The sequence below is a fragment of the Sinocyclocheilus grahami genome, unplaced genomic scaffold (assembly GCF_001515645.1).
Source record: "Sinocyclocheilus grahami isolate Dianchi unplaced genomic scaffold, SAMN03320097.WGS_v1.1 scaffold130.1, whole genome shotgun sequence".
In the NCBI taxonomy this organism is placed as follows: Eukaryota; Metazoa; Chordata; class Actinopteri; order Cypriniformes; family Cyprinidae; genus Sinocyclocheilus; species Sinocyclocheilus grahami.
In genome coordinates this window covers 1,241,252-1,259,075 of record NW_015505309.1, presented here as the reverse complement: position 1 = coordinate 1,259,075, position 17,824 = coordinate 1,241,252, and the positions used below count along the sequence as shown (strand labels likewise).

The window sequence follows — 17,824 nt, the reverse complement described above, 5'->3', positions numbered from 1 at the left end:
AATATAAAACATCAATTTGTAAATGCACTAGTGTGCAGGCATTTTTTGTGTTTTATACATAAGATAAGATACAGTAAAAACATGAACAAAGAAACAAAGTAAAACAAACGGACAAATACAATAAAACAAATATACAAATGAAATGAAATAAACAATGCTGTCATTCTTCCATGAAGTTCTACTAACATTACTGTTCAGGTAAGTAATAGCCTACAAAAGAAATCTAAAAGTAATCAAATGTAAATGAACACTGCATAGTTTTCAGTGTATGTATTGATAGATTAATGCTTATTAAAGCTATAACGTTATTCAGATTAAGAGCAGATTTGCATTTTGATGGCCCAAGCGCCAGTCTGTCACTTTAAGACAATATATTGACACACATCGGCTTTTCTCCCAACTGTTCTCCTCCACTTAAGACATAAACTGTGTTTAAGTAAATACTCTCCAAGCCGGCCATTTTGACATATTTTGTGTGTATTTGATCGTTTGGACATGTGCCCAAAGCTCAAAGTGTAATTTGTTTGTCCGTTTTGGAGTGTGCACACATTTCAGCCTGAGGAACAGCGTCTCTTGTGCGGATTGTACTTTCAACGTTTTATTGGCAAACATGTCCCGTTTTAGCAATTTAGCAACAGTAAAGACGGCATCTTACAACAATCACCGATTGAGCTGATTCTGACGTTAAGTTTGGGTTTTAGGGAGGAACGAATGCGCACCGCTGTGAAGGGAAAGAAGTTGCGCAAGACGAAACGCAGTTAGTTTTTAATAGCTTTACCTCATGTCTTCTTTTGTATAATCCTTAGAAGCCAAAATCGAAATAAAAAAATTTAATTAGCTTAAAAAAACCACCACAGGCATAAAGCGTAAGCAGATGTTTGAATGTTTAGTTCTCTCTTCTATCATAATTAAACAGGGCTTTCATGTTGCGCGTGCTGAAGCTCCTCCGCGTGGGCGCGATCTCGCTTCTGAATTGCAAATAGCAAAAATGCATCATAGACAAATGTTTGAAAAACAGCTGGCGACTCTGCGAGATAGATTTGCAAGATAATGTATATATAGCAATAATAAATGTATGTGTGTTTTATTCATTTCTCCAGTACCGATAGCAGAACCGTTAATGTCAGAGCTTATCGATACTCCGGTCTTTCATAATTTAGCCCCGGTACCGATTAAATACCGGGTTTCGGTACCCATCCCTACTTATCATATTATTTTAATGTATTATCTTAATTATGAACACACTGGTTTGTAGTGTAAACAGTTTTACCGTTTACTGCACGTTGTTATTCTCCTCGTTATTTACCTATAGCGGCTAATGAACCGGAAGTCTCACCCATAGGCTTACTTCCGCGTAGAAGAAAAAGGTGGATAGCGACTGACTTTACCGATTAGCGATTGGCTTTTTCACTCAGAAGGCAGGGCTTCCTTCAATAGTGAGGCCATATTTGGGGTTAGCCCTAACGGTACACCAACATGACGGTTCGGTACGTTCCTTGGTTTTGATGTCACAAAAAAAAACAGGCTCAGTACAGTTTCGGTACAGCAGGGGGGAAAACTTTTTTTTAATTATTATTATTAAACAGTGGTTTACTACACAAATTGCTCTTTCTTTAAATAAGCTCAGTTATAATAAAATTTTTCTTGGGGATAAAAATCTACCTTAGCGTATGCTCTAAACCAGGGGTCTCCAACCTTTTTTATACCATGGACCAGTTACGTTTGGAAAATATTAAACTTTTATTTTGGATGCGATTAATCGCAATTAATCGTTTGACATCACTAATATATATATATATATATATATATATTAGGTTATTATATAGTATTATAATAGCATTATATAGTGGTTCAACGCATAATATTGTGGTTTTTTTGAGTCACAGATCGGACAATTTTTTCAGTTTTTTTAATTTTTTAAAAATATTTAAAGCACAGAGAATGACCATGCCATGAAGGGTTTTTGACATAGGCTAATTTTATGTGTATGTATAAGCAACTCGGTATTTCCGCGATGTCTGCAACACGTCTCTTGTGCACGCTTTGTGTGCAAGAACAGCGCGTGAGTAACAAATTGAGCTCTCTTTCGTTTCTTCTTTTTGTGGTTTAAAATTGCTTGTTCGTGTAAATTGGCAAATGAATCTGCGAATCACGTGCGTGCCAAACGGTAGGGTCTCATCCGTACGTACTACGGATCAACTGCGATCCGTTTAACTCCTAATATGTGACAGATCAGAGTAGTGCTGGGTGATATAACGGTTCATACCGAATACCGGTTTTTATTTTTGTTATGATATGAATTTTTAAAATACCGCAATGCCGGTGTATGTCGCTTAAACAACGTTCGGAACGCGACACTGTTTGAAATGGGTCCCTTTTCACTGTTGCACTGTGGTGAGGGCACAGCTGTATGTGTTACTAAGCGTGAAAGTTCCGAAACTGAAGCTGTAGAACTAATAGAACGTGATGACAGAAGAACTCATCCACAATATCCACATTGACTGCCACAAATATCCACCGCCCCCTGCCATCAGCTCTCGCGTCTCACACACACACACGAGCGGGACTTTAGCACTAGATGTAGCAACTTTCAGACCCTTTTAGCGGCTTTTTTTCATAGAATATTCATACTGACAAACCTAGTGATAAACCTTAGCTATGGTTCAGTTGGGAGATTTCGCCAGTGCTGTCCCGTGAACGCGAGGTCTGACTTTCCCGGAGAAGTGTCACCTCTCTCGGCGTCTGTTCTGTGCAGTGAGCGGCAGAGAAGCAGCACTTTCAGTTGGCCGCATCGCAGCCGACTCGTCAATAAATGAGTACAAAACAGCGTTTCCTAGCACCTGTTGCTTACTGATTGTTTGCAATTATAAATACAAGCGTAGTTCGTCTGTTAATATCACATGCACTTTTTTGTTGTTTTTTTTTAGTTCGTTACTCCGACGCAAGCAGTGCGCTGCATGAGACAAAAAAGTAATATAGCCAAAACAACCGCATAGCCGCTCTTTAGTGTAGATGCATGTTGATTTTATCAGATGATGCCGTGATTATAAATGAGAGTGACTCCTGGTTAACATGTATTAAAAGGGGTTGTGTTTAGTCACTATTTAGTGTGGTATGTTTTGACAATATTCACTCATCATGACAGTAAAATAGGGCATTCTAAGTCAACATACTGCAGTATTTCCTCTCAATCAGTAGAAAATATGGTTAACACCCGGTCATGCATGAAAAAAAAAAAAAAACGTCTTGTACTGTGAAACCGGTATAATTTTGAAAAATACCGTATACATTTTTGGTCATACCGCCCAGCACTAGCTCAGAGCAATCTTTCATTTACTTATTTAACATGAAATTGTCAAATTGCTACTCCATATCAATCGCATACAAAGAAAATACAGAATAATTAGAACAATCATTAACATAAATAAATAGCAGAGTGTCATATCTATAGGCTACACATTTTTCCCAGAACGTTCTTGCGACCTGGCAGCAATTTTTCCATGGCCCGGTAGTGGGTCGCGACCCGGTGGTTGGGGACCTCTGCTCTAAACTATAGTGAGCCCTTATGCATTAGGCATACAATGTTACAGTTAACAACAGAGCCCAAACTTAAATGAAATTAGGCCTAATATTTATTTTTTTTAAATAACAAGCAACACTTAACAAAAAAATTATGCAAACATGTAAATTGCACATAATGTAGTTTTTAAATGAACTTCTAAATTATAAAAATTCTATTTGTTGGTGGAATATAATCATTTACACAGTGCCTCTCATAACTCGTTTCATAACAGATTTATTTAAATATTGAATAATTAAGACATCACTAACAGGCAAAGTAAAATATGAGTTATATATATATATATATATACACACACACACACATACACATACACATACACACACACACACGAGTATATATTTCGCGAAATGCTCTTCTCTAGACTTCCTTTATAGTGAACCAACGAGCTGTGGACACTGATGACCTGCCTGAGGTAAATTAAATGCTACATGACATTTTGTTTACAAGTGGTTTTGTTGCCGTCTTTCAAAGGTTGAAACACTGATTGAGCGATTACATGAGGCATGAGATGTTCATTCATGTTTATTTTGCGTTAAAACTAGTAGTAAGAAGGAAGGCATGATTATACAGTGCGAATCTGCCTGCATAGGCAAATAACTCTGTCTGGCACTAACCTTCCACAATAGGAGCACAAAGCCATATTGTGAGCAGGGATCCTAAACTATGCCATGCCAGTATGCAATATAGCACAATAAAACAGGTCTTTGTAGACAAAATATGATTTAAATTTACGTCTTAAGGTCAATAAGGACATAAAATTCTACCACAAGCGGCACACTCATAAAACCAGGGAATAAAACATGCAGCAGGACCAGAACATGTACATTTGCATTGACGTCACCCAACAGGAAATGTATGTCAAGGCTGCAGTAATGAAACCGTTTCAAGTACTGCCCACAACAACTAGTTTCACAAAATAAGGTCACAAGTTTACACTTTTACGTGTTCATGCCACCAGCTAACAAAAATGCCTTTTCAAGAACGTTTTGCTAATGTTCCTAGTGAGTTATGTTAATGTTCTCTGAATATTCATAACATTATATATATATATATATATATATATATAAGATACTCTTTTTCAGTCCTTCTGCTTCAAAATGTCACGTTTATTTCAATGTGTTACTTGCCATTTCTTTGTAATTAGTTGTGAAATTTACTAGCAATTTCTGAGTGAAAATTGTTTCTGCACCAGTTTTTTTTCCCCCCAGTGTATACGCATATCAGAGGAACATTCCATTTTCTCATCATGCAACCATTATTGGAAAGTTACTTGAATGCTCTCTGAACGTTCTGAAACAAGTAGTAACATTTTAAAAATGTTAAGACAAGCACACAGAAAAATTATCCATGATAAATAAATAAGAAAGAACGGTTTTAGAACATTAAAGACCAGTTAACTCTGAATGAACATTCTATTAACATTACTGGATGAACGTTTGTTCATAACTTTGAGAGAACTTTGCCAGAACGCTAGCCAAAAATATGAGAATGTTTCCTGTTTGCTGGGTGACATTCTAGAGCTTTCAAGTCAAATGTTCAGCATACTCTTTACATGAAGCATGCAAAGGCCGTGAACAAGTTCTGTCTTCACGTACACAGAATCTATACGATATTCCCTCCAAGCTAGATTGGTGGGATAAACAACCCCAGCAGAAAGACTACAAGTGGGCGTCATCAGCAGACAGCTATGTACGGTATGTAACTGCTGAATGCCTAATCTGCACCTGATCTAGCAAGTGTACTAACAAGCAGCTCTGAAATCAATCTCATCCCTGCCCTTGACATGACCGGGCTACTCACCAGCAACAGTGTGCTTGGGTACAATGCGGCAACCTTGGTCAAATAAACCACCTCCCCCTCTTGCACTCCACCTGTGGCCTGTGTTGGTGGGCGGAGCAACCGTGAAGTTGGCGAGTATAAATACAGCAGTGATGGAGAGATAAAGGGAATCTAAACGCTCTCCATCTGGACGACGAGTCTGGAGGTGGGAATGTTGCATGGGTGACAATTATCTGTTTGTTTGCACTCAAGAGCTGAAAGCACCCGAAGAGGTTCAGTTTGTAAAGTACACAGGAAGTGAGCAGCACAGCTTTTATCGCCTTTTAACGATCCAATGAAAGTACATTTCCAACAAAATGCGAGTTAAGAGATACACTTAACAAAACTACACCACTTAATGGAATCAACAACAATCATTATCACACCAGTATAGTACACGCCAACCTCAGCTGCATTCGTTCAATAACATGCCCACTCCTGCCCATGTTTTCCCTGGGGACAACATGCTAAATGGATATAAACTGATGGATGAATATAATAAAGAGTTTGTATGCATCACAGCCTGCAGGAAATGAAATAATGTGCCTAAAATGACAATGAATGACAAAATGACTAAAACCTCTGCCAGGTCCAGATGCCTACATCCTCATCAATAGATGTTGCTACACACAGTGACGGCACACTATTGAATCTGGCCCACAGTTTCATGAGGCAAGGAGAGCTCTGACTCAGACCCTACTGTTACAGCTTCAATAAGTTTGAATGGAGCATGAATGAGAGAACAAAAAACTTTCTCCAGTGGCATATTAGACTCTGAGAGGAGAGTCTTTTTTTAATCAATAACGGAGTCTTCAACTTTTACATTTAGTCTCTACCATTCAGGAATGCCCTTTCATTGTGCAGAATATACTTCAAGGACAGCAATAGCAGTCACAGCAACATGTCATTTCCTGTTTTTGTAAAGCCACGTGCAACAGATATATGAATTTGACCTGTTCGAACACAGAGAGCTCAACACATTCTCCATTGTTTATGCACTTAACAGAAAGACAAAAGATACTTCTTAAAATCAAGTAAATATTTCTGCACATGAAAATGTCATACAGGGTCGTAACGACATGAGAGTGAGTAAACGGTTTCATTTTTAGGTGAACTATCCCTTTAATGGTCTTAAATCTAAATGAAGTTACACTATATTCAAATTCACTTGCCCAACATAAACTAAACCTATCCTGACAAAATGCCACTGCTGAACTTATGCACAAATACATCTGTGAACATATTCAGGTCTAACCACAAAAACCAAAAAGCTGATACAAGCAGACATTCCTATTTTGATTATTTAGAAATGCAGATTACACACTCAAAGGCTGTCACTGGGGCGGTACCTTTTCAAAAGTCACACCTTTGTACCTAAACAGTCCACATTGGTACCTTAAAAGGTACATATTAGTACCTAAAGTGTACATATTAGTACCTAAAATGACAGCTTTTGTACCTTTTTTTCTGAGAGTGCATGATGGAAAACAGGGGAAGCTCAGTTTTTCAGAAGGGTGGAGATCATGTTTGAAATGTCAGATTATGACTGTAATATTTTGGAAACGTAATCCAAATTTCCAAATGGCCTTGAGACAAGGGATAGCAAAAGAAAACAGGGAGACAAGGACCTTTTGTTCAATCAAAAGACACAACCAGGAAACAGCTAATCAAAACTAAGGGTAGTTTCCTTCTCCCAGGACTGATGGGTTTCCAACAATACAGTTATTATAAATACAACATAATAAGCTTTTTTTATGCGCATTCATCCCAACATATATTTTTTTATTTCTATATCAGCATCAAACTCCTCCATAGTCTAATCTCCACATTAAATAAATACAACAATTATAACAAGTCCAACCTAGAATCATTAAAATTTAATGTAGTAGATTTAGACACACTTAGGCCACTATTATCCTTGAAATACGCAGAAACAAATGTATTTTTACGATACAATTCTAAGTAATATTGATGCTAAAACTTATTATTACAGTTATATGAGTGAAAAGACTTGTGTAAGTATTTGTTTCTTGGATACTGGTTCTTATCAGTACAATATTTCAAGGCTGGCCATTCGGTAGTCCAGAACCTGCGAAAAGCAAATAGAACAGCTTTCATGAAGTTCTCTGGTACGTAACAACAAACAAAATGAAATGGCATTGCATGAAACAGAATGAAATAACAGGTGGATTCCACCTGTTACTAGGTTAAACTCATTTGGTCCTGCTTGGCTGAGGTTGGGATTGCACAATATGAACAGATATACATGAAAGGCATAGGTCACACCCATGGTGGAGCTTGCAAAATATGATCTTTGTAATACAAATATATGACTGGTATAGAGTTGAAAAGGCCTAGGCCTGTCACGATAACAACTTTTTGTTGTGCGATATATTTCCCCAGAAATAATTGCGATAAGCGATATTATTGTCATTTTAAAGATAATTTTATGCCACTGAATATATAATCATAATGTAACAGCATGATGATGCAAGAAGGTCTACACACTTCCAAATGACAACAAACTTTTAATTTTTAAGAATATTTAAATCATGGGAATTAAGTATCCAAATATTACATACCTTAAAAAACCTGAATAAATAGTCAATAAACATTTTCTAACAAAAAGTGCAAAGTAACAAGTAGAAAAAAAGAAAACTGCACAAAGAACTTGTATGAAGATTTATCCATCTACAGATTTTTCCCAGACCTTATTTTCTCTGTAAATTAAGAGTGCACACTATTGCTGAAAAACACAATCACTACTTAGCAGTCAGATGTCCGTATGCCCAAAGGCACAGATCCCTAAACAAGATCATATCTGCAGATTAAACTTTTTTTTTGAAGAAGCATTTTTTTAAAATTTGTACTAGCAGCACCTCATGACTACACCACGTTATGTACAAGAATCTGCAAAAGACACAAGCACAAGTGGAATGTACAAAACATGGTGATATGAATTTTTAAGTAAATATATTGTCCGATATATTGCGTCACCATTAATTATTGAGGTCATGTACATATATTGCGCGATAAGTCGATATATTGATTATTGCGACAGGCCTAAAAAGGCCAAATCTATTCTGTCAAGAGGCTTTGAAAACTAACTTGCATCTCAATGGTATTCTCTGACAGATCAAAACTTCAAGGTGCTTTCTCTAGAAACAATTATCATAATTTGCCATTGTATTATCCTCTTCCTTATTGACTATGAACTATGTCATTGTCTTGAGTTTGTACTGCAACAGATTGTGCTAGTCTATATAAACAGATGATCAGATAGCCATCCGCATGTCTTTAATATTACATTAAAACATGTGTCCTCTCAGTTTTACTCTTCGGTAACTTAAAGTTATCGTGCTCTCCATTAACTCAATGATAGGATTACACAGAGAGATATCCTCTTAGTAATCCTTGTTTTTAGCAGGTCACACAACACGCAGAAAATCCTGTCTCTGTCTGGAGAACCTTATAATTATATAATGAGAGTACACTGCAGTATTTCTTCTAGTCACAGTAACAGATTCAGTACACCATGACCTCTAGTTGTCTGTATAAGGTCCCAACGGGGTATGCTGTCACTCCCCAAAATCCAATATTACAACTGGAGAACTATCAGTTACGTAATTGAAAGCATGGCCCAATGGCCTATGTAGAAATGAGTAAATAATGCAATGTGTTCTTCAGGTGAAGACACAAAATCATTTTTAAGAAATTAACTTCTGGTACATTACACTATGATGCAATAATTTTTTCTGTCTTTCAAAAGAATACAAAAATGGATCAGCAACCTCAAGATACAAAAACATCCCATCTGAGGGGCACCATATCACTGGGATTCTTTAAGCTCTGTGACTTCAGTTTTGGGAAAAAGTATCGAACATCAGCCTGGATATGGTAACCTCCAATGTAATCAGCCTTTTCCTTGTCCTTGTAGTTTTCAGTATCATTTGCAGCCTCAAATCAAGAATAATAAACTAAACAACAATAAACGAGATCACCTAAAACAATCAGTGATCCTTATGATGATGTCCTGCAGGGAAGTTTGTATATACGAGTTGGGAAGATCTAATTAATTTACAACCTCAGGTGCACTCAAATCACTTTGGTCAGAGCAAAATGCCGATGAACCCTTTTTTATTTCAAAAAAATAAAGCAAGATTTTGGAAATCTGTTTCTAAAAGTGATACATAATCTGCATCAGGTGTGTTTTTGCTTTATGTTTTTATTCAATTTAGAATGTGAACTGAATCGTTATATATTGCATCACAACTGTATTTTGTATTTTTGTATCTAGTAGCTAGTTTTATTGTAAATTTAAAAAAAAATAATGCTAATAATTTCAACAATTGTACCATCAATACAGATGCTGCATTCACGGTGTCTTGTGTATTTTTTCTAACTGACTCCAACTGCGAGCTCTAAAAAAAAAAAATCTCAAGTTTACCCACTCGCCAACTTTGTGGTGGCCCACTGATCAGTGGTTCAACCTGTAAATACAATCTTTCCGACATGACTTGAAGGTAACATTACTCATATTCATTCCAAACCTATATGATTCACCAATTTGGAATTAGTTTTCCAGCGAGGGGAGGCGGGTGGAAGGGGGAAAACATTTTTTTTTTTTTTTTTTAAACATCGAACATAGAAATGTGTCTTATGTTCACCAAAGCTGCATTAATTGAATTAAAATCACCGTAAAAACAGAAATATTGTAAAATATTATTATTATATTATTACTTCCAAACCTATATGATTCACCAATTTGGAATTAGTTTTCCAGCGAGGGGAGGCGGGTGGAAGGGGGAAAACATTTTTTTTTTTTTTTTTTAAACATCGAACATAATTTAAGTCACTGCAGACTCAGATTGTCAAATTGCAAAATTACAACAACAAAAAAAAGATTACAGATTCGGTCCTCATTAGATATAAAACATTGAAATGCATAGAAAACAGCAACCAAATACATCAGTCAAGCCAATGTCTAGCCTACTTTTGCATTCAGCAGAACATCATTTTCATTTTGGGTAAAAATAACAACAATAATAACAACAATAATTCTACAAAATGGAAAAACTAAATTATGCTCAAAACATACAGCTTTATATATGTCTTATAAATCCTAAACTAATGTAATGCATTAATCAAGATGTTAATTTAACATATTTACTATGTACATTTTCTATGGCACATTTTTTACTATGTATGTAAGGTGGAAGAGTTGCCAAAGGTCACGTCTACCTTCATGCTACTGTACAATGTTCTTGAAGATTAAGTCACCAACCCAACACTGAGACACTTTTTGTAGCGCTACATCAAAAGCAATAAAGAATACTAAGTTGCATTGTTATTTGTCCTGGCACAGCAAAACTGAAAAGCAGCGCACATCTCTAGGGAGGATCTGTTTTTCACTGTCATCTGGTGTCAACTGCAATATTAAGTCAACATCTGAGCGTCAGTCTCCCACCAAAACATTCTTTACACGAGAAACACATTTTTCCTGTATATTTCCTAGAATAGTGGCACATGTTTACTAGAACTGTTACTTCGACGAGCTGCGCTTTAACCCCCCCCCCCTGTTGAAAAAAACAGCATATGCTGGTTAGGTATGTTTTGACGATGGGATGCTGGTTTAAGCTGGTCCTTTGCTGGTTTATGCTGGTTTAAGATGGTCCTTATGCTGGTTTAAGCTAGTCCTTTTGCTGGTTTAATCTGCTGGTTTAAGCTGGTCCTTTTGCTGGTTTATGTTGGTCCTTGTGCTGGTTTATGCTGGTTTAAGATGGTCCTTATGCTGGTTTAAGCTAGTCCTTTTGCTGGTTTAATCTGCTGGTTTAAGCTGGTCCTTTTGCTGGTTTATGTTGGTCCTTGTGCTGGTTTATGCTGGTTTAAGATGGTCCTTATGCTGGTTTAAGCTAGTCCTTTTGCTGGTTTAATCTGCTGGTTTAAGCTGGTCCTTTTGCTGGTTTATGTTGGTCCTTGTGCTGGTTTATGCTGGTTTAAGATGGTCCTTATGCTGGTTTAAGCTAGTCCTTTTGCTGGTTTAATCTGCTGGTTTAAGCTGGTCCTTTTGCTGGTTTATGTTGGTCCTTTTGCTGGTTTATGCTGGTTTACAAATGGAGGGATGCAAGAGCAATACAACAAATACAATTCATTTTGTGAACATAAAAAAAATCCCCTCTAGTCTACCATCCACTCAATGAACACTAGAGGGTGCTTCACTATTCAGAGACTATCGGGTAAGATTATGAAAAACATTTCAGTTACTGCTTTCAATATTTCATGTCTCTTGGAAGAGATGCTCGACCACGGCAGAAAGCTGCGCAGCAGATTCTGTGCTTGCCTGTAAATTCTCTGAGGAATTGAGCAGGGGCTCAGACTGGCCAGTGCCGAACCTATACGATGAATATAATCAGTGCTGAGTGAGTTAAGGAATGCTTTCTGCCAGTCATTTGCGGTTCAATTTCAGACCAGTATATTAAGGGACCTATGTTGTGATTTTGGAGATTACATTGCTACCTGACTCCTAGACAACTGAGAATATTCACTGCTGTTCAAATGTTTGGAGCTAAGATTTTTTAAATATTTTTTAAATGTGTCTTATGTTCACCAAAGCTGCATTAATTGAATTAAAATCACCGTAAAAACAGAAATATTGTAAAATATTATTATTATATTATTACATTTATTCCTGTGATGGCAAAGCTGAATTTTCAACAGCCATTACTCCAGTCTTCAGTGTCACATGATCCTACAGAAATCATTTTAACATGCTGATATGCTGCTCAGGAAACATTTCTTATTATTATCAATGTTGAAAATCATTGTGATGCTTAATATGTTTGTGGAAACTGGATCCAGGATTGATCATTTTTATTATATTATTTTATTATATATTATTTACATCTGACCCCAAACGTTTGAGCAGTAGTGTAATAAATTTAGTAGTAGTAGTAGTAGTTTAATTTTCTATATGATGCCAGTACCATTGAAACATAGGGCACATGAGTCACACTAAAATGCTGTGCATGTACAAACAATAATGGAAAAACACCAATTAACACATTCTCAGGTAAAATCATTTGGTATCAATAATGATAATTACATTTTTAGTTATAGCCCACTGCTCCGGGTGTGTGTTCACTGCTGTGTGTGTGTGCACTTGGATGGGTTAAATGCAGAGTACAAATTCCGAGTATGGGTCACCATACTTGGCCACACATCACTTCATCAGCCTACATAACATGCAACTCTAGTTACCAATCACCTTGATTATTCCCACTAACAGATAAATGTGACACAAGAACACAAATGCGTGAGATAACACAAAGGATATAAGATAGTCCATGGAGGATGTCCACCATTGATGTAGAGGACGTAGGTGAAGCCATCCTTCAGCACTCCTCGTATAGAGTAATAATACGGTAAATAGTGGTGCTGTTTAAAGTCTCTGTTCTCATAGAAGTGAATGGCAGTGTTATTGGTGGTGAGCACATGCAAGTAGATGGCTTTACAATGGTCCTGTGCCGTGGTGGAGATGTGCTCCTTTAAACTGTCCAGCAACAGAGAGCCTGCAAAGAGAGAGAAAGAGATATGAGTGACAGTTCACACAGTTTGTAAGGACAGGTGAGACAAATGTCAACTCTCACCTATTCCATGTTTTCGAAACTCCTTCACGACCCCTAAACTCAGGATGTACGCAACTTGAGTGTCAACAGGAAAGCTGGAGGCCAATATGTCTCCATCCTGGTGGAGAGAAATATTTGCTGAGTTAGCAACAGACGGTTAGCTGGGAGAACATACTGGAATAACAAATGTGATGGTGTGGATTTTGTTATTAGTGATTGACATATTGAGGGAGTTAAAGAGTTTATAAGATTTTTTTTTCTTGAAAAGAAGTCTCTTGTGCTCACCAAGTTGGGATTTATTTGATCAAAAATACAGTATAAACAGCAATATTGTAAAGAAGTATTACATTTAAAAAATTACTTTTTCTATTTGATATATATTAAATAATTTATTCCTGTGATGCAAAGTTGAACTTTCAGCATCATTACTCCAGTCTTCAGTGTCACACGATCCTTCAGAAATCATTCTAATATGCCGATTTGCTACTTAAGAAACAATCATTATTATTATCATTGTTGAAAACAGCTGTGCTAGTTAATTGTTTTGTGGAAACATTTTTAAAATTCTTTGATGAATAAAAAAAGTTCAGCATTAACGTGAAATAAAAATCTTTTGTAACATTATAAATGTCACTTTTGATTAATTTACTGTATCCTTGTTCAATATTTTTGAACAGTAGCATAATAATATACATATATATTATTATTATTATGAAATAATACACAGTGTACATTTTTTTATTCAGTACACATTTCCTGGGTTACATTTGGGTGTTTAGCACATTTTGGGGGAGAAATGAATAACACAAATATAATTAAATTTAAAATTAAAATGCTAAAAGAATTTTGCACATTTCTGTTGTGATCACTTCAAGAAGAAATCACACTCAAACCCTGACAAATCACATATTATCACACTCTCTTTTCAGCCCTCTGGTAAACAGTTCAGGACTATTCGAACTAGCACTATTAGATACAGAAATAGTATCTAGCCCAGTGCTGTAAGAATGTTCAACACACAACAACATTAATGTGTACTATCAGTAATGAAACTGGACTTTACTCTGTCACTCTATATATAGCCTGATCTTTCACCAATTTTGGAAAACTCATCAATAGCACTGCCAATTTTATTGTGTGGCAATTATTATTATTATTTTAACAGTAATATCTAACTTACATAATATAAAAGCACTCATGAGCACAAACAGTAACTGCAAGCAGCTTTAGTAGGAGACATAACTGTACCACGAAGAGGCAAAATCCTTTCTAATTAAGGTCAAATCCTTTGTTACGTGCAGAAATTTAGTCTGTAACCTAATTAATCACCCGCTATAAAAATACTTTGGATATGTCAGATGATCTTATTCTGAAATATTAACCTTTACATCAAAGCTCCAGAGAAACTATTGTTTATGGTCAAAGTAACTTTTTACTCATCCAAACATTTATTATTCAATAGCACAAAACACATTAAACAAAATTCTCTCACATATTCATACAGGTTAAAGGAATAGTTCACCCCAAAATGAAAATTTGCTGAAAATTTACTCACCCTCAGATCATCCAAAATGTAGACGAGTTTGTTTCTTCATTGGAACAGATTTGGAGAAATTTAGCATTGCATCACTTCCTCACCAACAGATCCTCTGCAGTGAATGGGTGCCGTCAGAATAATTATCCAAACAGCTGATAAAAGCATCATAATAATCCACATGACTCACTCTGGACCCCTCACACCCAGAACACTTCCTCTTTGAACTGTTGCCCTCTGGCCGGAGCTACAGAGCACCAAAACAGCCAGACACGAGAACAGCTTTTCCCCCCAGACCATATTCCACCTGAACAACACATCTCAGGACTGTACATATGTAAATAACTTATCAACATTTTTCATCTGTAAATAGCTCATATGCACATTCACAAATCTGTCTATTGATGTTTTCTTTTTCTCTATATTTTATTACCATATTATATTTTTTATTTATTGCCTATTCTCTTTTATTATTAGTGTTTTATTTCACTTTATTACCTTAAATTATATGCATGTCTGCACTATGTCTGTACTTGAAGCACCTGACACCAAAACAAATTCTTTGTGTATGTAAACACATTTGGCAATAAAGCCATTCTGATGACTCCAGTCCATCAATGAATGTCTTTTGGAGTGAAAATCTGTGTTTGTAAGAAAAAAATACAAAATTTTGTCACTGATTTAACTTTAAAAATATGAGTCCATAATCCATAATATTGCTTCCTACAGCGAAAAAGTCCATCCCCTGTTGTCCTCTCTCATAAAAAAATCCAATAACCTATTTGATTAGAACTGTTTTAGACTGTTTTCACTTGCAAGTTGTCCTGCGCATATTTCTCTCTTGATTCAGACGAGACAACCTTTTCACTGGAGAACGAAATCTTACGGACAGAGGACTTGTTTGAAGATAAAAACATCTTAATGATTAATTGATGGATTGGAGTAGTGTGGATTACTTGTGGGTTATTGTGATGTTTTTTTATTAGCTGTTTGGACTCTCATTCTGACAGCACCCATTCACTGCAGGCGATCCACCGGTGAGAAAGTGATGTAACATCTTGGATGGCCTGGGGGTAAGTAAATTTTCAAATTTTCATTTTTGGATGAACTACTCCTTTAAGCACAGAATGTACTGCACCATTACAACAAGAATTATTTTATTCTGACTCTTCAGTTTTTCCTCTTTGTGTCACTGTCTCAGTATACATATGCAAATTGTACCTCTTTGTGCACTTTCGTTCTGCTTTTTATTTCTGCCACAATCATCCCGACAATTCCACCTCTAAAGGTGGCAGACAGAGAGAAGAACTTCTTATTTGATGTGATGTCATGGTACCATGAGTCTGGATACCTAAAACACAGCAAAAACAATAACAGAGTGTGTTAGTGTTGAGCATGACCCGTGTAAAAGGATGGTTTGGTTAGATGTTTTAGCACTCACTCAATGGGAAACCACTCGCCACAGAGTACTTTTATTCTCTCTATGTCATCGTGGCAGAGTAGGCGGAGCTTTATTTCACTGAGGGCGGTGGTAGACACCACGTCTGTCATTCACACCTGAAAGAACAAATTAAGATGAAGAGTTCAGCAGTGCAAAACAAGCTGAATAGGTTTTCAGTCCATTATGTGTTAAAAGATTCATGGATTGGGACAATGCGGTCAGTATGTGTAAAAATCGTGCCCAATTACTTGCTATCAAAAGCTTTTAGCTACTTGTTTATTATCATCTCACTACCAATGAAATAGTCACTCTGAGGAGAAATGTGATCAGTGTAAACATGCTACTTTCAGTTTACTGTCAACTCAAATGTTGTCTTCTGTAAAGAAAAACAGAAACATATTATACGATATTAAAGTAAATAGAAACATTTTGCCATAATGAATAAGCAAATGAAAATAACTGAATTGAACAAATACTACACAACTGACATGATACTGACACATAAGGAGGCGTCAAATACAGTAACTTCATTGTAATCTATTTCAACTCGAGGAACAGCAAACACAATTCAAAACACTGTTTAGTAATTTTATAAACCCACACAAAGCCAAAACTGAACGACAACCTCATAATCTCACAAGCTAGCAGCTAGTTAGTACTCCTGCCTGTCAAGACATACATGGATTTTATTGAGCCAACTAAAAAAAATTATTAGAAGATTTAAATAAATCTATAATAGTATGATGTGGGAATGCAGTGCATTCAAAAAATCAGTCTGTCAGTCGAGTTTCCTTTATTTGTTTCCATGCTAACAGCTGCATGCAGAAATCATTAGCTAGGATGCGAAATAATTCCTAACCTGCCTAGTTTCACCGCTTGGATAAGCAGAAGAATATGCAGTCGTTTCTTTTTATTGCCGTGAAGAAGGTTCACTGCTGCGGTAGCATGGCGATAGTGTGTAAATTTGTGTCCGGGATGGAGATGACACATTCAGTCAGAGAATCGTATTGCGCTCTGAAATGCATTAGCGTAGCCGTTAGCACTTCGACAAACTCTGGGCAGACACTTCCGGTGTTACACCAAATTCTGTGACCGTAGTAGGCGCTGTTGTCCCTGTTTAGCTTTAAAGGGATAGTTCACCCAAAAATGAAAATTTGATGTTTATCTGCTTACCCCCAGGGCATCCAAGATGTAGGTGACTTTGTTTCTTCAGTAGAACACAAATTATGATTTTTAAGTCCAGCCGTTGCAGTCTATCAGTCGTATAATGCATGGCAATGGTAACAAAATCTATGAGAGTAAAAAAAACATGCAGAGACAAATCCAAATTAAACCCTGTGGCTCGTGACGACACATTGATGTACTAAGACACGAAACGATCGGTTTGTGTGAGAAACCGAACAGTATTCATATCATTTTTTACCTCTAATACAACACTATGTCCAACACTATGCACGGCATCCGATGCGTGAGGTGTGTACGTGCTCTGGCATAGTTTACGCAAGCGCCAGAAGTGATCTTGCGCGTGTATGCGTCACTCATTGGTTACACAGTGCACAGTCATTGTAGGTACATTGCTCTGATCAGTCACATATTAGGAGGTTCAGCACACACGTGATTCGCAGATTAATTTGCCAATTTACACATACAAGCAATTTTAAACCTCAAGAAGAAACGAAAGAGAGCTCAATTCATTACTCACGCGCTGTTCTCGCACACAAAGCACGCACAAGCATAGAGATGTGTTTCAGACAGCGCGGAAATACCGAGTTGCGTATACACATTAGCCTATGTCAAAAACCCTTCATGGCATTGTCATTCTC

At 36.7% G+C, this 17,824-nt stretch overlaps 2 protein-coding genes across 3 annotated transcripts in view; both read right to left on the bottom strand.

Moving 5' to 3' along the window:
• Positions 1–5,394, bottom strand: part of LOC107590589 (calcium-regulated heat stable protein 1-like) — a 16,495-nt gene extending 11,101 nt beyond the window's left edge. Inside the window, exon 1 of the mRNA XM_016279440.1 lies at positions 5,384–5,394. The gene's annotated coding sequence lies outside the window, so the exon portion shown is untranslated. The remainder of the gene's footprint in view (positions 1–5,383) is intronic.
• Positions 5,395–11,516: 6,122 nt separating this feature from the next.
• Positions 11,517–17,122, bottom strand: LOC107590614 (N-alpha-acetyltransferase 60-like). Of its 2 annotated transcripts, none has more exons than XM_016279477.1 (6): positions 16,865–17,122; positions 16,002–16,117; positions 15,782–15,911; positions 13,048–13,144; positions 12,735–12,969; positions 11,517–11,813 (listed from the first exon to the last, which is right to left on the bottom strand). In XM_016279477.1, the coding sequence occupies exons 2-6, from the start codon at positions 16,109–16,111 to the stop codon at positions 11,624–11,626; spliced, it is 762 nt and encodes a 253-aa protein (XP_016134963.1). In that variant the 5' UTR covers positions 16,112–16,117; positions 16,865–17,122; the 3' UTR covers positions 11,517–11,623. The 2 variants fall into 2 exon arrangements, with proteins under 2 accessions (XP_016134963.1, XP_016134962.1); XM_016279476.1 differs by having other exon boundaries at positions 16,861–17,121.
• Positions 17,123–17,824: the final 702 nt, after the last annotated feature.